Here is a 20,420-nt window from a genome sequence, read left to right on the forward strand (position 1 = left end):
ACAGCTTCAAGAGAATAGGTGTTAACTCTTCCTTAAATGTTTGGTAGAATTCTCCTGGAAAGCCATCTGGACCTGGACTCTTGTTTTTTTGGGGAGATTTTTGATTACTAATTCGGTTTCTTTACTGGTTATGGGTCTGTTCAAATTTTCTGTTTCTTCCTGTTTCAGTTTTTGTAGATATGATTTTAGGAATTTGTCCATTTCTTCCAGATTACCCATTTTATTAGTGTATAATTGCTCATAATATTCCTCTTACTGTTTTTATTTCTGCTGTGTTGGTTGTGATCTCTCCTCTTTCATTCTTGATTTTATTTATTTGGGTCCTTTCCTTTTATTTTTGATCAGACTGGCTAGTGGTTTATCAATTTTGTTAATTCTTTCAAAGAACCAGCTTCTGGTTTCATTGATCTGTTTTACTGTTTTTTTGGTTTTGATAGCATTAATTTCTGCTCTAATCTTTATTATTTTCTGTCTTCTGCTGTTTTGGGTTTTATTTGCTCTTCTTTTTCAAGCTCTTTAAGGTGTAAGGTTAGGTTGTGTATCTGGTAGTCTCCCATTTCTTAAGGGCAAACTTTCCTTGTACTGCATTTCAAGAGGCATTTATTATATTCTTATATGTGGTAACTGAGTAACATTGTGTGTGTGTGCATATAACTATATATAAAACTATATAAAATCTTCAAAAGCCGTTTTGTTTCAAAAAACTTATTTATTAAGTGTATGGAACTACACAAATACTGGTTATAGTATTATTTGAGGAATATAAATAATTTATTTTATACATGGCTTTTCTTTTTTCCAATTGCACATTTTGGAAAATGTTCCTTTTGTGGCCTTTTTTTTTTTTTAACTTGATATGTAGAAAACCCAGACTTACAATCTTGTAAATCAATGAAATTGCTTCAGTTATAGAAAACAGTTGATGTCAGTTGATGTTCAGATCATTGTTTTCCTGTTTTCAAAGTTACTAGGAAAGAATGTAGAAAGAGTAAAAGTTAACATGCCCGTTAGAGTCTTTTGAACACTGCCAGTTCTTGATAAAACTTTTGGCAGGAGCTGACTATTGGTCAATTAAAAGTTGCCAGTATTCTTCATTATTGATTTGAAGCAAGGTCCACATATTTCAAATACTAGTAGTCGCTTTACCAAGTTAGCATTCTTTTATCAAAATTAGCTAGCTTGCTAAATTATTAACCTTTATACATAATTCAAAGCTGTTGTAATCTGGGTAAGCATAATTCAAGGATAATTTCAGCCTCTTTTGTAAAATGAAGTGCATGCACTTTGTGACTGCTGTTTCCTTGCAGACCAAGGACTTTTTTTCAATTATTTCCAAGTTCACACCTTTGTTCCATACAGTTAGAGTTGTCAGAAGTGTGACTATAAGATAAGTAATCTGTTACTGTATGTGGTTGTTTTAATTGATGTGCCAATTGATTATAAATTTAATGAAATTCTTTAGACAAGTATTTTATGATACTGACTTGTAGTTTGTAATCTTAATCATATGAATTAAAGTACTATGGTGAGAATCTTCATCAAATGTGCTTCCACATGTTTTGCTAAAATACTTTTCCCTTTGTCATTCTTAGAAAACTAATGCCTTTTCAGACATTTCTGCAGAAAACTGATTTTTACACTAGCAAATTATTTTTTACTTTTCTACTCTATCCTTGTATAAAAAGGAAGTAAGACACTTTTCAGTCTTTTAAATATTACGCTACCCCTCCCAAAAAACTTCTTAAAGTACATAATGAAAATTATACTCATTTTATTTTACTATAATCCTTTAAAATGCTTTATAATATTGTCCCTGTCACTCCCTTGTCATCAAAAAAGTAATTTTTAATGTATCCATGTCAAAAATGAAGAGTGGAAGATTAACGTTCTATTATTGCCCAGAATAGAGAATGCAAGACTCTTAAGATCATAAGACTTTGTGGATCACTAAGCCCCCCTTCCTGTTCTGCACATAAAATTACAATCTTCCTTGGAATATTTGTATGGCCATGAAGCTTAGAGAAAATACTAACTATAATCCATAGGTTCAATTTATTAAGGTTTATTTAGAAAGAATGGAGTAAGGTAGTACACACAAAATTAATTTTACAGAGGTGATGTTGAAAATTTGTGTGGATATTTGAGGATATGAAATAGTTCATACCTCAAGCATTTTTTTACATTATATAATGGCTATTTTGAATGATATAGATGATTTTGTTAAAACAAAAATCTCTTAGATAAAAAAGTCTGAAATGTTTAACTTTTTTTTTTTCAATTTTTTAATGTTTATTTATTTTTGAGAGAGAGAGACAGAGCATCAGCAGGGGAGGAACAGAGAGAGAGGGAGACACAGAATCTGAAACAGGTTCCAGGCTCTGAGCTGTCAGCACAGAGCCTGACGCGGGGCTCGAACTCACAGTGAGATTGTGACCTGAGCCGAAGCTGGACGCTCAACCGACTGAGCTACCCAGGCACCCCTGAAATGTTTAACTTCTAAAATTAAAACATAGTGTAATTTTTGTAAATTTAAAAATTAATAGAATGTGTATTGACACTGCAGATTTGTAACAAATTACAGGTTGAATTAGTAATGCCATAATAAAAACCCTAAAGAAAATGCCTACTTTTGTAATACTGAGTTGATATGTACTTGTCTGATGCCATGTCTTTTAGCATAGGTTCAAAGTGACATTAGTTTAAACAACATGGAAGTTGATTTCTTTCTTATGTAAAAGTCTGGAGACAGGCAGTTCAGAGCTGGTAGAATATCATTTCTCAGGAAGATTGTCTAGGGACCTATGTTCCTCCTAACTTCTTATCCCACCATATCTTGGTGTTTCCTTTTTTTCCCTATAGTCCATGTGGCTCATCATCATATCTGCATTATGGCCAGCAGAAAGAGAAATAGGAAAATGGTAAAACATGGCCCCAAAATTGCACATATGACTTCTCCCAAATAGCCAGAAATTAACCACATGGCCACACATAGCTGCAAGAGAGGTTAGGAAACATAGTCTTTAATTCTGAATAATCATGTATTGGGCCAAAATTCAGGCATTCTGCTACTGTAAAGTGGATCTGTTAGAGTCTATGAATCCCCTGAAATTGTTTATAAAAGTTTAAGTATGAACGTGCACTTTTCTGGGTAAAGGGGCTTAGCTGTCATCAGCTTCTTAAAGGGATTTATGACCTAAGAAAAGTTAGGAGCACTTAGATATTTCTAAAAAAATTTAAATGATTTATTTAATATAACATTTATTTTATTAGCTCCATTCCAATTGATTACAACCTGTATCGAAAATTCTGGTCACTTCAAGATTACTTCAGGAACCCTGTGCAATGCTATGAGAAGATTTCATGGAAAACTTTTCTTAAGGTGAGTTGCCAGTTACATACTACCCAAAAGTCAATGTTTTACAGCTATGGCAGAGGCAAAACTTGACTCTTGTCCAGCATACTTTTTATTGTATAATTTTACCTCTTAGGTTTTTATGCCTATTTTATAATATAATGCAGAAGCTAAATTGTAAATTAGTATTTAAACTGCCAATTTTGTGGAGTTGTTTATAAATGAGTTAGGGATTTCAAAGTTAGCAATTACAGCCTTGGGGTTTGATTTTTTTTTTTACATAGTATTATCAACACAAATTGATGAATATTTGCCAAATATGTTGTCTTTACTTTGCACAAAATTATTTCAAGTGTCCTGTTAGAACAAGGGTTGCAAACTATGGCCATGGGCCAGATCCAGTCTTCTCTTTGTTTTTGTAGTTATATTGGCACACAGCCACACTCATTCATTTATGTATTACTTATGGCTGTTTGTGTGCCGTGATGGCAGACTTGAGTAGTGTGACTGAGACCACATGAGCCACATAGCCTGTGAAAATTAATAAAAGGAAACCTCATTTAGAATGGAAGAATCAGGAAACCAACAGGGGGAACTCTTACACTCAGCACTAGTTGTTAATTTCAGACCCAGCTGGAAGAGATAGACCTTTTCAGTCTATACTATTTTACTGTCCCAGCAGCATGAAGATTTCTTCCTCTCCCAGCAACAGCCCAGCCAGTGAGAGATAGCGACAGTTTAGCCAATGAGAAACCACTATACTTTGAACTCCCAGTTTATTCCAGTGGACTTTTAGTTTATAACAGCCCCTCAGAACTCCTCCTTTATTCTGTAAAAGAGCATTCTTCTACTTTGTTCTCCCAAAATTTGTGTCTGGCTTTGTGGGTAGTTTGCTAGTCCCAGATTGCAATTCTCAGCTATTCCCAAATAAACCCTTTTTCTTTTTTTTTTTTTTTTGCTGGTAAAATAACTGGCAGTTTTATTTTTAAGGTAAACAAGCTTAGGGGTGCCTTGCCGGTTGAGTAGAGCATGCAACTCTTGACCTCATGGGTTTAAGTTCCAGTCCCACCTTGAGTGTAAAGACTACTTAAAAATAAAATCTTAACAAAAAAAAATTTTTTTTAAGTTGGAGCACCTGGGTGACTCATTCTGTTAAGCATCAGACTCTTGATTTGGATTCAGATCATGATGTCACAGTTCATAAGTTAAAGCCCTGTGTCAGTCACTGCACTGGCAGCACAGAGCCTGCTTGGGATTCTCTCTCCACCTCTCTCTCTCTGACCCTCCCCTGCTCCCACAGGTGCTCTCTCTCTCCCTCTCAAAATAAACTTAAACAAAAAAATTTTTTAAAGGTTTACAAACTATCAGAAAAAAACAGCTAGCCTTTGTTTTATAAGAATTCTCTGGGGGCACCTGGGTGGTTCAGTCGGTTGAGCGGCTGACTTCGGCTCAGGTCATGATCTCACAGTTTGTGAGTTCGAGCCCCGCATCGGGCTCTGTGCTGATGGCTCAGAGCCTGGAGCCTGCTTCAGATTCTGTGTCTCCCTCTCTCTCTGACCCTCCATCGTTCATGCCCTGTCTCTCTCTGTCTCAAAAATAAATAAACATTAAAAAAAAAAATTAAAAAAAGAATTCTCTATATTTCTTTTTGTTGGCTACTTAAAAATCAGTTGTCCTTTTCAGTTGTAGTCAAAATCCAAGGTGAATGCGTAGCTCTTAAAAGTGGCATGGTGTGTGTTCAGATTAAGTGGTGAGTGAGAAATCATCTGGAATTGTTACTAGATAGGATTCAACATCATTGTCTTATTTGGTCACAGCATTTTAGCACAAGAAATGCTTGAATGTTTTCCACAGCTGGTTAAACAGCTAATTTCAATGGTAAATTTCTGTATAATCTCAAAGCATTACTTTCTCTATTTGCCCCTTACACAAACTATATAAGAAATGATATTTCTTCAGGAGTAGAGGGTTTATCCCAACTTTTACAATACAATGAAATCTCATAACAAGTAGTTTTACTCCCATTTTCCCGTCATGGTTTTTCTTGTTTAATATGCTTTACAATATGCATTCATGGTTAACTGTGAGTAAATTCTAGGTGTTTTGATATAGAAAAGCACTTAAAAAATTATTGGGCCACAATGTCAAATGAAACTAATTGGTATTTTTACTTTGCAGTATTCTGAAGAAGTTCTAGCTGTTTTTAAGAGTTATAAATTAGATGATACTCAGGCCTCCAGGAAAAAGATGGAAGAATTAAAAGCAGGAGGAGAACATGTGTATTTTGCAAAATTTTTAACAAGTGAAAAGGTACAAATTTTTCTTTTTCACTAAGCATAATAAGTACTCGTCTTTTTTTCTATTTAGCTGATCTTGTTTTTAAGTTTAATAGAAATGTTTCTTTATTTTTGGTTAAAGCTGGTAAGTATTAGTTTGAGAATCTTGTGTCTTCCTTCCACAAGTAAGGCTAATTTGATTTCAGAAGTGAAAGAAGTTCTGCATTTTCTGTTTTGTAGGCTTATTTTGCAGTTTAATTACTGTCAAGTGCATATATTTTGAACCTCAAGTTAGGATTTAATTTGCACTATTGAAGATAATATTTTGTAATTAGTTTGTCCCTTAGGTACAAATAAGGTGTTTAAACATTCTCTGTAATCTTATTTGTACAGCTTAATAAGTAAATTTTATTTAAATGCAATGCTAAGGGGGGTATAGCTCAGGGGTAGAGCATTTGACTACAAATACAGTGATAATTGTATTAGGAGTTTGGCTACAAGGAGTTTGACTACAGGTGGTAGCCAGGAGTTTGGCTACAAGTGGTAGACACCAGATATGTTTCATGTGGGACCAAGGGCCAGAGCCAGATTCACTGCTTGAAGCCAGGGACTGAGGTTGAAATTTACCTTCTTTTAAAAAGAAGCTAAGACAAAATATTAATAGTATTCTGCCAAGGGCAGTGGATTCATAGGAGACTCTGGGTCTAGGGATAACAAAGACACAGATTTGTGTCAAGCTTTATGTCTGCTAGCTTTGTGACTAAATATGTGATATCTTCAATATACTAATAAAATAGTTGCTCCAAGAATTCATCTTAAGACTTTTTCCAGACTTGGTTCCAGGGACCCTCATGGAATCAAATGGAAAACTCCTAGACAAGAAAGGATGTACAGAGAAAGAAGGGAAAGTAAACAAACATTCCAAAACAAAAGCTTCTCATGCAAATCTCTGACAAATTACAATTAAATTACAATATGATTCACAAAATTTATAAAGAAATTCAATACTAGGAAATACCACCAACCAAATCAACTGTTGGGATACACGTGTATTTATTCCAGATACACAGCCTGATCGTGACTTTAAAAATACATGTTTTGGATAATCAAAGAGATAATTGATTATATAGCATCCATTGAGACTAAATAAAAAATTGTGAAACTGAAACAGGCAGAAATGAAACAGAATGGTTCAATATGACAACTAAGTGAGAGACTTAGAAATGAAAAATGTGATCATCAAAACCAAAGCAGAACACACAGAATTAAACTATAGATTGAACATAGATGAAAAGAGAACTAATGAATGTTAGGTAATGTTAAGTTTACCCAGAAGACACAGAGACAGGGTTTTTTAGCTTGTTAATGTGAAAGAGCAGTTGAGAGCAATGTGTGGTTGACTGAGAAATTTCAGCAACTATTAAAGAACAAAATAGAGGGAAAAGTATATTGAAAAGAATTAAAGGTAATACCAAGTTCGAAGATTAAATGTGTGCTACAAATAATACTTCAGTACATCATGCTATAACTGCAGAGACAAAGAGACAACCTTAAAAGCCACTAAAGGGGAAAAAAAAATACAAATATACTAGAAAGGAACAGCTGTTTGTTAGCCAATTTCTAACAGTTAACAGATACCAGAAGATAGTGGTGAAATGCTATAGTTCTAAAGAAGAAAACCTATCAATCTAGAATTTTATATCCAGCTAAATGCACTCAAGACTATGGACAAAATAGAGATTCTCATTGAAAGACCAGGAAAACATACTTCTCTAAGACCTTCTTTTTGAAAAACTTCTAAAGGGTATTCTCTAGGAAGAAGGAAAAGTTGATATTAAAGTTCTTCTGAAAAGCCAAGAGTACTAAGAAAAATTGGAAGAAATTGGAAACAATTGCCCTATCAGATATTAAGACCTGTAATGCTCTAGTAATTGAAACAGTAAAGCAATTATTAGTACAGGTATAAAGAAGGAAAAAAAAAAACTAGAAAAATAGAAAGCACAAACTGAAGTTTGAGATACAAAAGTTACATTACAGATTAGTGAGGAAAAGATGGATTATTCCTTTTTTTAATGTTTATTTTTTTTGAGAGAGAGAGGGCTGGGGGAAGGGACAGAGAGGGAGACAGAATCCCAAGCAGGCTCCATGCTGCTAGCGCAGAGCCCCACATGGAGCTTGAACTCACAAACTGTGAGATCATGGCCTGACCTGAAACCAAGAATTGGATGCTTAACCAACTGAGCCACCCAGGCACCCCAAGATGGATTATTCTTAATAAATGTTGCTTGGACAGCTCACTCATATGGAAAAAAATACAATTCAATTCATACCTTATTACATGCACAAAGCTGAATTCCAACTTAATTAAAAGTCTAAAGGAGAGGGGCACCTGGGTGACTCAGTTAAGTGTCCGACTTCGGCTCAGGTCATGATCTCACGATTCGGGAGTTCAGGCTCCATGTCAGACTCTGTCAGACAGTTCAGAGCCTGGAGCCTGCTTCAGATTCTGTGTCTTCCTCTCTTTGCCACTCCCCCACCCCTCCCCTCCCTCCCTCCCTCTCTCTGTCTCTCTCTCAAAAATAAACATTAAAAAAATTCTTAAGTCTAAATGAGAAAAGCAGAACTGAAACATTTAAATATATGTATAAAATGTGTACATTCGGAGCAGGGAAAGATTTCTCAAGTCACAGCACCAGTCATGAGGGAAAATACCAATATAGTTAATATGAAAACATAAAAGTTTGAATAGTAAAAGATACCATAGAGGGGCGCCTGGGTGGCTCAGTCGGTTGAGTGTCCGACTTCAGCTCAGTTCATGATCTCGCGGTCTGTGAGTTCGAGCCTTGCGTTGGGCTCTGTGCTGATGGCTCAGAGCCTGGGGCCTGCTTCGGATTCTGTGTCTCCCTTTCTCTCTGCCCCTCCCCTGTTCATGCTCTTTCTCTCTCTGTCAAAAATAAATAAACATTAAAAAAAATTTTTTTTAAAAAGATACCATAGAAAAAACCATACCAAAGTGAAAAAACAGCCACAAACTGGAAGATCTTCATCACCTGTATAACTGAAGAAGATTAATATTCTGAACATTCTGTCAATAAAAAGACAAGCCAGTGGAAAACTGGAAAGATGGTATGTGCAGGTAGATTGCACATACAGAAACCTAAATCACTGATAAGCTTATAAAAGATGCTAACCATCTCTAATAGCCAAAGGAATTAAAATGATGAGGCAGTCGTTTCACACCAAATTGACAAAAGCAGAAAAGCCTAACAACAAATGGTATTTGCAAAGGTGTGGGAAAGGACGCTTTCATACATGCTGGTTGAAGTATAAATTGATTCAACCACTTTGCAGAGCAATTTTATAACTAGCAAAATTAAAACTTCTGTTCCTAGATGTGGCCCCTAGGGAATCACACACATGCACAAGGAAATAATTAAGAAGACTCATTGTTTGTAAATTATGTGTTTGTAGGTGGAAGTTTGGAAACAATCTAAATGTTCATAAGCAGGAGGCTGGTAAATTACGGTAAATTTATGCAGTAGAGTTCCACAAAGCACTGAAAGTGGGTTAACTAGAGCAGAGATTGGCAAATCTAGCTTGCCACCTGTTTTTATAAATCAGTTTTATTGCCTCACACCCATGCTATAACATCCACCTGTTGTCTATGGCTGATTTGTACTGCCACAGCAGAAAGTCGTAGTTGTGATGAAGATTGTATCATCCACAAAGCCTAAAATAATTTACTAATTGGCCCTTAACTGAAATTTGCCAACCCCCAAATTATGTTACATGTATTAAGTTGTATAAATTTCAGTTATAATGTCGTGTGAAAATAGTTTATTGCAGAATAATATGTATAGAGTTTGAAAACATGCAAAATACCTCAATATGTTATTTATAGATGACTACTTATGTAGCAATAATGTGAAATCTGCATTAGAATCATAAACACCAAATACATGATAGTGCTTACAATAGAAGAGGAAGGGAGAGGGGAGCAGAAGAGGGAGGTTACAGAGGAGGGCTTAACAGTTTCGATAATATCTATTTCTTTAACAAATGTGGAACAGGTAAAAATGTTAGGATTTGACATGTCACTGGATAGAGGGACATGAATGTTATATTACTTAACTGTACCTTTTTGACATTTAAAATTTTTCATAATTTAAAAATTAGATAATTTGATATCAGCTAATGTGTTAATAATGACAAATTAAGATTTTAATGAGAATGCTCTTAATTTTTTTTCTAGCACAGATTTTTAAAGTACTTTGTATAAATGATAGAAATGGGATATTTCATACTTCAGTTTAATTTTACCAGGAATATTATTTACATGTACAGTTTATTAACAGAAAGGCACATAAAGATAAATAAGAATAGCATGATCCTTTTTAGGTTTAGAATAATAATCAGGAAGGCTGAAAGGCCTGAGCTGAGATGTGCAGTAAAAGCTAAGGATGATAAAAAGACCCTTTGTTCAAGAAACAAAACAAAGAAATAAGAAATATTTGACCCGTTGCATGATGTAAATGCTGTAATTTTCTAAATAACTAAAGAAAAGTAGAACTAGAAAATATACATTAAGGAAGAAATAATGCACTTGAGCGTGTCAGTTTTAGTCTCAGTTCTGTCACTAGCTGCATGATCTTTCAGAGCTTATAGTTTCCATAAGCATAGTGTGAAGCAGTTAGCTTGACTGATCATACTGGTCCCTTCCCACCTCCGATTCAATGTCTTGTTGACTCCTGTTTTCAGTCCACTATTTCCATCAAAAACTATATTCTAGCATAAAAAATAAATGTGGGAGGGGTGCCTGGATGGCTTAGTAGGTTAAGTGTCCGACTTCGGTTCAGGTCATGACCTCACAGTTTCGTGAGTTCAAGCCCTGTGTCAGGCTCTGTGCTGACAGCTCAGAGCCTGGAGCCTGCTTCACATTCTTGTCTGCCTCTCTGTCTCTGCCCTTCCCCTGCTCACGCTGTCTTTGTCTCTCTCTAAATTAAAATAAAATTAAATTAAATTAAAATAAAATAAAATAAAATAAAAAATAAAATTTAAAAAAGAAACGTGGGAGACCAAAAGCCCAAGATAGATGAAGAGTTTGTACACAACGCTAGCCATTTCAGTTCATCTCTCCAAGCCAGGAGGCTTGTTTGTATTCCCGACTGGCTGAACTACTTAAGGTCTTCAAACAGACGAGTCTTTTACTGGACTTAGAGTCTTGGTACCTCCCGTTTTCTTTCTTGTCACATACTCTCCAACTCAAGATTTGCTCCTATAGTTTATAGTTGTGCTTTTTCCAGGCAGTCTTCCTCAAGTTGCTTAGGCAAATAGATGGAGGGTGGAACCTCTCACTGGAGAAAATCGGGTTTCATGGGCAAAATAAGTGTGTTTTACTTTGGACATGAAATCTGATCAAGTGTCAGTTGAACATTCAAGTAGATATGTAGTAGCTTTGTAAGTATACAGATTTGGAGTTTAGCAACAGGGTCTAGGATGAGAGTATAGATTTGGTATATGGTATAGTTACCAGCTGTATGTAGTAATTAAAGGAAAATACAGACTGGAGAGAGAAGAAAACATTATGCAGCATCATGCAGAATCCTGAAGAAAATCAACATTTAAGGGGCGGGGGAGTCCGGGAGAGGAAGAAGCTTGAAGAGTAGCCAGTGAAATTGGAGAAAAACTAGAAAAGTGTGACCTTGTGGAAGCCAAGCATATCAAGTAGGATGAGGACTCTGAAAAAAATGTTCATTGTGGGCGGGTGGGGGGACACAGTTGGATTTAACAACAAGTAAGTCATTGGTGATCTTGGCAAAAACAGTAAATTGGTAAACAGAAAGCCACAGATTGTGCAGGTTGAGGGGTGAATTGGAAACAGTTCTTTCAAGAAGTTTGGCTGTTAGGGAATATGAGGGGAGGCTGAGGATCTCTTTGAGAGAAGTTACTTAATGCTAATAGAAAGGAGCTTGGAAAGAAGAAAGGGTTGAAGAAAGGGGGGTTAACTGATGGGACTCAGTTAACTTAGGGAGATTGGAACTTCCAAATGGAAGGATTACCTTTAGCAATGAAGATGTTGAGACAGAAGAAAAAAGGTGAAAACAAGGATGTGGGTGAAGCTTCCAATTTATTGAAATATTTTCATTGAAGGTGGAGGTAGTTGATGTACTGAGAGTAGAAGGGTAGTTAAGTAATGCTTGTAGTATGTTGAAAGGGTTTGCAGTAATTGCTGTGGAGAAGAGGAAAGAATTACAGCCTTGGAGAATAAAGAAAGATCACTGATTAGAGACCAGAATTTTAAGTTAGAGGCAGTAGCATAGGGGGATACCATCTGCAGAGCTATGTGGTTTGTATTTTCTTTCAAGTAGCTCCATCTGCAACCTCCATGGGAAGCCTTCGTGTTGATAGAGGGAAGGTGAGTAACTTGGTTCGATCTGGTGTTGCTGTTTTGCCCGGTAGATGTGACAGAAGTATGGCACAAAGGTGTTGAGGAAGTTGGCAAGAAAATGGTTGAAGAAAGAAACCAGAAAGTCAGGACCAGGACTCAGCCAGCTACAGCCGCAGGCTAAATCTGACCCACTGCTTGCTTTATTTTATATTTTAATATGTTTACATAAGTACCTACATAATATAATATGCCTCTTGGCTCACATAGCCTAAAATATTTACCATCTAAAGAAGGTTTGTTGACCCCTTATCTTAATCAAAATAGGATTACTATAAGAACAGAATGGGACTAACAGGCAGAAAATAGATGATTCAAAGGACTTAAGGTCTCAGGTCCTGGGACAACTGAGAGACTGGAAGAATCAGAGGCTATGGTGAGAGGATTGTGAATTGAGGGTTTCAGAGCTGGGGTAGCTGTAAGTAATAACCGGCTCCAGCTTTTGTCCATAGCAGTGGGGCCACAGCAGAGCTATGCCTGTCCCTGGAGCTGAGGTCAAGGAACTTGAGAGTCTGGGTAGGGATGGTGAGGTCATCTAGGAGAGGAAAGGAAGTCAAGAGACTGTGCCATTCAATTTGGGTTGAGAAATTTGATATGATAAATAATAGAATAAAAGGTTCAATACCTAAAGGTGAGGATTGGAAGGCCAGTCATGTTTAGAAAGGAGGAAGTGGCTAGTGAATGTTAGGTAGTTGGAAGCATAGCCAAAGGAACCTGGGACCTTCAACTGGATTCCATTCCTCGGGCTTTCAGGTGTCTTCTTGGTTGGTTATCCATTTAAAATAAGGTAGCTCCCAGGGCGCCTGGGGGACTCAGTCCGTTCAGTGTCTGACTTCGGCTCAGGTCATGATCTCACAGTTCATGGGTTTGAGCCCCGCATCAGGCTCTGGGCTGACAGCTAGGAGTCTGGAGCCTGCTTCGGATTCTGTGTCTCTCACTCTCTCTGCCCCTCCCCAGCTTGTGTTCTCTCTCAAAAATAAATAAACATTAAAATTTTTTTTAAATAATAATTAATGTAATTAAATAAGGCAGCAGCTCCCCATTGTTGCTTTAGCTCTAGAAGGCTGAAGCAGCACAAGTTTGTGGATACAGGTTTCCATATTCCTTGGATATGAGGGTGATCTGGCTGCAACATCTGTCACCCCATTGATTGCCAGGATTGATTCGGCTGATGTAGCTGGCGAGGCGGGTGTCCCCTTCCTCACCGCTCCATGTGTGTCCCTCCCGAAGCTGTGCGCTCAGTCGAAGAGGACGACCTTACCCAATAGAGGAGGACCGTTCTTCGGTCAAGGGTATACAAGTAGCTGCACTTCTCTGCTAGAATCTCCAAACAAGCTCTCAGCATTCCTTCAATACTCTAGGGACATAATCAGAATGACTGCCTTCATCATTGGAGGTCATTCTTATAGACCACCCTCAGGACAGGGTTGTTGAAGAACATCCTTGTGAGTGACCTTCATGTCCTTTCTAATGCAGATTGTGTGATAATACAAGTATGATACAGTTTTCTCTAAAATATAATAGTCCACTTAATTCCCAGATGATTCTTCACTCTTACTTCCTTGTTTATTACTGAGCACCAGCTCTGTCATAGGCATTTTGTAGGGCTACGGAAATGAGCACCATCCCTTGTTATTATCTGTACATGGATCACTCTTTAGCCATTATTTCTTTATATGTGAGAAAGTGGTAGTCTTATTTTTACCTTTTTATATTTCTGGTTTGCTGTATCTTGACTTCAGAACCACAGATGTAACAGTGCTATCTACCGAAATAAATATCTCATGGCATAAAATAGTTTAAAAATCTGAAGCCTTTGCTCCTCTGTCCTAGGGCTTGTGCAGTAATGCCTCATATTCAGTGAGCCCTCAGTAAATATTTTTTTAATTAAAATCTTTCATTTCTGTAGTAGAATAACCTGTACCTTTAGGCAAAACTTGAATTTAATGTGTTTTGTGTTGTGTGTTTTGTTTTTCAACTAGTTGATGGATTTACAACTGAGTGACAGTAATTTTCGCCGACACATCCTGTTGCAATACCTCATTTTATTCCAGTATCTCAAGGGGCAAGTCAAATTCAAAAGGTAAGTTAATATGAGTAGTAAATGATTTCTAAATAGTCCTTTCTAAAAGAGGACTTACTGATGTATTTTTCCTATGTGTCAGACTCATTTAATTTATAAGGGTCACATCCCTGAAACCTTCCTTTTGCGGCAACACTAGATAATCAGACGCTTTTGTTAGAGATACAAGATGTTAGGATATTTGTTTTAGAGAAAGGTATTGACTGGATCTACTATCAGTGTAAGTCTCTCCTGATGAGCGCCAGGGCTTCCTAGGGGTCCCCCCGTTGTGTGGGTGCAGGTCTCTCTGTTCCAGACATCCACTGTTCCCCTTTCACCTCACTCAGACCTTCTCCAAGCCTGATTTGCAGAGTAAATCCATAATACTTCTCTCACAAGATGTGGAGCTGTCTTAAGCCTTTAGAACTCAAAAGAATAAAGTAAATCTTTGAAGCACAGAGGAGTTCCAGTTTCTTTGGAGTTTCAGAAAACCTGATCAGTTCCTCTACTTCCTGAGTACCTCCACCTGCAGCACAGACCACTTCCTCTTGTCCTATCCATAACTCAAGTAGAGTTCATCATTACTCAATGGCACTTCTAAGCTGCAAAGCAGTGTTGTATTTATTAGTTGTGTGAAGACTGTGTCTTCACTACCTGCTGGCTTTGAATCCCGCTTTCATCAATCACTATGTGCAGTTCAGCCCTTTCAGGCTTTTGATTTTAATATAACAAATAGCAAGTACTCAAAAACGTTATTTTTTTTATCCTGCTATTGTTGAGTTTTAATATAGTTTGGTGGAAAGATCAAGGACTTTGGAGCCAGACCTAGGTTTGAATTCAAGCTTTGTTGTCTTGGGCAAATCACTGAGCCTTTATGGCCTCTGTTGAATACACACAGATCCTCATTCTAGAATTAAATGAATAATGTGTGTAAAGTGCTCAGATCCTGGCACAGTAGTCTTACCACTATTTACGGGCTGGCAGTAAAGCACCTAGTGCATAGTGAGAGCCTAATTAATGGCACCCATTAACACTGGGTCTGCCTTCACCCTTCTCTAGGGGTGGGTTTTTTTTTTATTCATTGTGTTTTGATTGCCTTTTAAAGAAATGTAGCATGCTTTATCTGGATGTGCACCTTGTAGAAGAATATGTTAATATTGTCTCAGAGGTTTTCATTCCACATTAAATTTATTTTAGGAAACCTTCATTGCTCTGTTCATAGTTAATCAGATTGAGTGTTCTCCTTTATACACCTTCATGTCTTCAATTCTGATCATCTTAAGTGAAGTGCAAGAATTTTCTCTTATAATCCTATTCATATCTTGGTAACTTCTGACACTGTTTACAGTCTGGTTAACTTATCTGTTATAGGCCTTGGGTTTTTATAAGATAGTATATAAGCCTTAAAATTGAATACACATTGCTGTAACTTAAGTGTGCTTTTATTGCTTTGTTTCCTAGTTCAAACTATGTTTTAACTGATGAGCAATCACTGTGGATTGAAGATACTACAAAATCAGTTTATCAAGTAAGTTCAACATGCAACAAACCCATGATTGAACAAAATGGAAATTTAGAATTTTCTTTGTTTCAGCCCCAAATAGGAAAATAAGGATAAAGTTAAGCTCAGGTACAAGATCACAAACACTTCTTGGTTCCCTGCCTACAAACCACACCTATGATGCAGAAAGTTGTTGAAAGCTTAGTATATTCTTTCTAATCACAGCTACTATCTGAAAACCCCCCCGATGGAGAAAGATTTTCAAAGATGGTAGAGGTATGTGTTTTATATTTACATAGTCTTCGTAGCACCAAATAGAATTTCAAAGGTCTTCATTATATAAATATAATTTCTTTGTTTTTCCCAGCATATATTAAACACTGAAGAAAACTGGAACTCGTGGAAAAATGAAGGCTGCCCAAGTTTTGTGAAAGAAAGGTAAATATATACGCATCTCAAGCAGTATGAGAAAGGTATTTCAAAATATCATTTGACATTATTTCACATTATGGATATATGTATATGTGTATTACATATTAAAAAGTGTAAGTAGAACTGTATAAGAATACAACCATTTGGGGGCATCTGAGTAGTTCAGTCACTTAAGGGTCCGACTTTGGTTCAGGTCATAATCTCACGGCTCATGAATTTGGGCCCCACATCAGGCTCTGTGCTAACAGCTCAGAGCCTGGAGCCTGCTTTGGATTCTGTGTCTCCCTCTCGCTCTTTCCCTCCCCTGCTCATGCTCTGTCTCTCTCTCTCTCTCTCTCAAATACATATTTATTGAAATAAATAAATGAATTAACAAGAATATAATCATTTTATTTGTTTTTTTAATTTATTTTTATTTTGAGGGAGAGAGTCAGAGTGTGAGCAGGCAGGGGAGGGGCAGGGAGGGAGAGAGAGAATCCCAGCTGTGTCAGCACAGAGCTCAACATGAACCCAGAAACCATGAGATCATGACCCGAGCTGAAATCTAGAGTCAGATGCTTAACCAACTGAGCCTTGCAGTTAACCCTGATTTACTTCTAGTTGAATTTTTCACCTTAGATTTCTTGTCATTAAGTTCCCAGAACAAATTATTATTATTATTTTTAAAATGCTATATATATCCACTCCTTGCAATTTGTTCCCTGGTGTGGGATTTTTGTCTTCTAATGATTGTTTTATAATAATATGAAGCTTTGATGTTTTTATGGGAAGAAAACAAGAACTGAATTTTCTTTTACATTAAACACTTTTATGTGTGCTATCCATTTGTAAGTCCAGTGTGTTTTGTTCACCACAGAACATCAGACACCAAGCCAACAAGAGTAGCTCGCAAGAGAACGGCACCAGAGGACTTCCTAGGGAAAGGACCCAACAAAAAGATTCTAATGGGAAAGTAGGTTAACCTTAATACCATCTCCTATGTGGGATGGTATTAGTTTTTTTATATTTTGAAGATGTTACTGTAAGCACTCTCCAGTTTTTGTGTTTTTCAAGTGTTTTGCGTTTGGTGCATACATAGATGACTAAAGCAGACCACACACTGTCAATCTCGATGGCCCATTACATGGACTCATGCAGATAGATAAGCTTCCATTTTGTTTCTTGCTCCCAAAATCCATGGCTCTAGGCTGTGCCATTTTTTTCCATGTCATAGACAATACAGTCACTGTTAGAATGATCCAGCTCATTTCCAGCTGCTGTAAGGTACCACAGTGCTTCAGTTTCTGTTACTTTCCAGTTAATTATTCATTGCTTTATACTCTACTTGAATATTTTTAGAAAAAACAAACGATTGTAATCATTAAATATATGCTTATATAGAAAATTTGCTAAATAGCAAAATTTAACGAAGAAATTAAAACTCATTCTGTCACCACCTAAAAATTCACTGTTTAAGTATTTTTTACAATTTTAAGGCATATGAGGATAATGTCCATAAAAAAATGTATTTATGTGTCTGTTTTGTAGTGAGGAGTTAACAAGGCTTTGGAATCTCTGTCCTGATAACATGGAAGCTTGCAAATCAGAGACAAGGCAAGTTTAAAATGTTTCACATGAAGTATTGCTTTTCTCACATGTCAAGTGAATGAAATGAATTTATTGTGTTGACTTTGGCACAGCAGAGTATGGTTTCCCATCATGAAACACCTAGAAGCACTGGCAGAATAATTTTAGAAATCACAAGGCAATACAAATTCATAAAAGAAGAGGGAACTGAAAACCGAAGTATGAGCTAATATGGTTGCTTCTAGCTGAGAAATCTGCAAATGATTTCCACTTTGGGGAGCCAGGGAACTTGGGTTGTAAGAGCTACAGAACGACAGAAGGTAAGGCCTTAGGCCTGCACACATTTGCAATGGAGTTTCCCTTGAGTAAATTTCAGGCCTTTGAAGCACTGCACTGAACGTAAAAGAACAGATTAAGGAAGAAGGATTTGCTCACTGGCACAGGAACAAGCTTGTCCATTTCTACCTGGGGTGTGGGTGAAAAGGAAAAAGTACTCCCCGAGAAATTATAACAAGTCTACTGTCATGCAGTCCTACAATTTAAATTTATCCTACCTGCAGTTCAAAGGAACCCCGAAGTTAAGGGTGAATTAAAATGTCTCAGTCTGATGATAAAAATCTTTCTGGAGGTCACACTTTCAACCTAAGCCATACAAGGATCCTCCAGATAAAGTCTGATAAGATAACCATCCACACTTAAAACATTCGAGAAAACAACCTACCATGAGAAAGAATCAGCAGATAGAACAACAGAACTTAGACAACCACTTCAGGTAATAAAACCATCAGGTAAATACAGCTTAAAATAAGTATATTTAAGATAGCTAAAGACATAAAAGAAGGAATTAAAAATTTTAAAAAGGAACATGACACTCTGAAAAAGGACCAAGCAAATTTGAAAAAACAAATAATCTAGCAATAGACACAGGTGGAAATAAGAATTAATGATTAAGAAATCACCCAGAACAGTAAAAGGGATCAAGAGTTAGAAAATACAAAAGAGTAAAAATCAACCACAGAATGAGGAAATAGAGAATGAGAAAGAGACCATAATCAAGATAATGACTGAGGATTTTTCAGAACTGAGAATAGGCATAAATTCTTAGGTTCAAGTACAAGTCTTAAGTAGGATAAACAAAATAAATCCATATTTCTACATATTGTTGTAAAATCACCCAAGAGAAAAACCAGACTACCTGCAAAAAAACAAAATTAGACTGACAGCTGACTTTAAGAACAAAAGAAACCAGAATGAGTGTTAAGAGAAGGTGTCAACCCAGAATTCTGTAACAAGTTACAGTAGATCAATCAGGAAGGAGTGATTGAGAAGTAAAGTTACTTTCAGATTAAAACAATATATTATCAACAGTCCTTACTAAAAAAGCTGTCAAGGAAATGGAACCCAGAAACACTGAGTAAATTACAAGAAGGATTGCTATTCAAAGACATTGGTAAACATGAATAAATCTCATCAAGAATTCACTGTATAAAACAGTAGTAATTACTATTTGGGGATTATTTTAAAAGGTAGAACTAACATTTGATAAAAGTAACAGGGAGTGATCAGAAGAATTAAAGAATGTTACAGATGAAGGTAGAGATAGTAACTAGACTTCCAGTAAAACATGCTTGTTAAGTATGTAAAACAAATAGAATGTGTAACTTTGAAATGACGATACAAGGAAATATAGAAGATTCAAGCAATCAAATAAAAATAGGCGAGGAAAAGCCACATAAGAAACACGTAATGGAAAGCATAAAATTATACAGTTAAAAGAAATTCACATATAACAATAAATGGAAATGGACTTCCTAGTTCAAAGATATTAGTCAGTATATATTTTTTATTATTTTGAGAGAGAGAGAAACAGCAAGTTGGCGGGGGGGGGGGGGGGGGGGGCGGCGGTTGGTAGGGCAGAGAAAGAGGGAGAGAGAGAATCCCAAGCAGGTGGAGCCAGAACTGCGAGATCATGACCTAAGCCAAAGTTAGATGCTTAACCAAAAGAGCCATCCAGGCACCCCTAGAAGTTAGTATTCTATTTTAAAAGTCCATCTATATGTTGTTTATAAGAAACACCTTAAACATAAGGATATGGAAGGGTTGAAACTAAAAAATATATGTATGATGTATGACAAATGACAATTAGTTATATGGATATCAGATAGAGTTTTAAAGGCAGAAAGCATTATTAAAAATAACGACAATCACTGCATAAAGGTAAAAAAATGCATCAGAAATACATAGATCTTCTAAACCTTGTTTCTAAAGAAATAAGTCTAAATAAGGATTAACCAGTTCACAATCTTGATACTTCATTTTGACACTTCTACAAAATGTTTTACTAGAATTTTGATACTAAATACTTTAAGTATTTAATAAGAAGGGTAAGAAAAACTTTGGATTTAACAAGTCAGCAAGCTTAGTCTTACAGAAAACACAAATGCATTTAAATTATATGTGAATAACAAAATGTACTTTAAAAGCTTTCACATACTTTTTAATAACTCCAGAATCAAAGAAGAAATCATAACGTAAATTAGAAAACACAGAATTAAATGGTAAAAAGTATTATAGATTTAAACTTTGGAGAAATAGAAATTTACGACCTTAATTGTTTATAGTTTTTTAAAAATCTGAAATTTAACTCAGAGTTAACTGAAAATTAAGACTCCAGCAATGGGGGTGCCTGGGTGGCTCAGTCAGTTAAGTGTCCGACTTTGGCTTAGGTCATGATCTCAATTTGCTGTCTCTGTCTCAGAAATAAACAAACATTAAAAAAAAATTTT

At 36.3% G+C, this 20,420-nt stretch overlaps 1 protein-coding gene across 1 annotated transcript in view; it reads left to right on the plus strand.

Annotated features, from left to right (window-relative positions):
- The window catches only part of THOC1 (THO complex subunit 1), a 52,158-nt gene that overhangs the window by 25,652 nt on the left and 6,086 nt on the right, over positions 1–20,420 (plus strand). Inside the window, exons 10-17 of the mRNA XM_015066573.3 lie at positions 3,271–3,379; positions 5,531–5,662; positions 14,056–14,156; positions 15,597–15,663; positions 15,862–15,912; positions 16,004–16,074; positions 16,925–17,020; positions 17,596–17,661. Of these exons, the coding sequence (XP_014922059.1) occupies positions 3,271–3,379; positions 5,531–5,662; positions 14,056–14,156; positions 15,597–15,663; positions 15,862–15,912; positions 16,004–16,074; positions 16,925–17,020; positions 17,596–17,661 (693 nt within the window). The remainder of the gene's footprint in view (positions 1–3,270; positions 3,380–5,530; positions 5,663–14,055; positions 14,157–15,596; positions 15,664–15,861; positions 15,913–16,003; positions 16,075–16,924; positions 17,021–17,595; positions 17,662–20,420) is intronic.

Source organism: Acinonyx jubatus, chromosome D3, assembly GCF_027475565.1.
Source record: "Acinonyx jubatus isolate Ajub_Pintada_27869175 chromosome D3, VMU_Ajub_asm_v1.0, whole genome shotgun sequence".
Lineage (NCBI taxonomy): Eukaryota > Metazoa > Chordata > Mammalia > Carnivora > Felidae > Acinonyx > Acinonyx jubatus.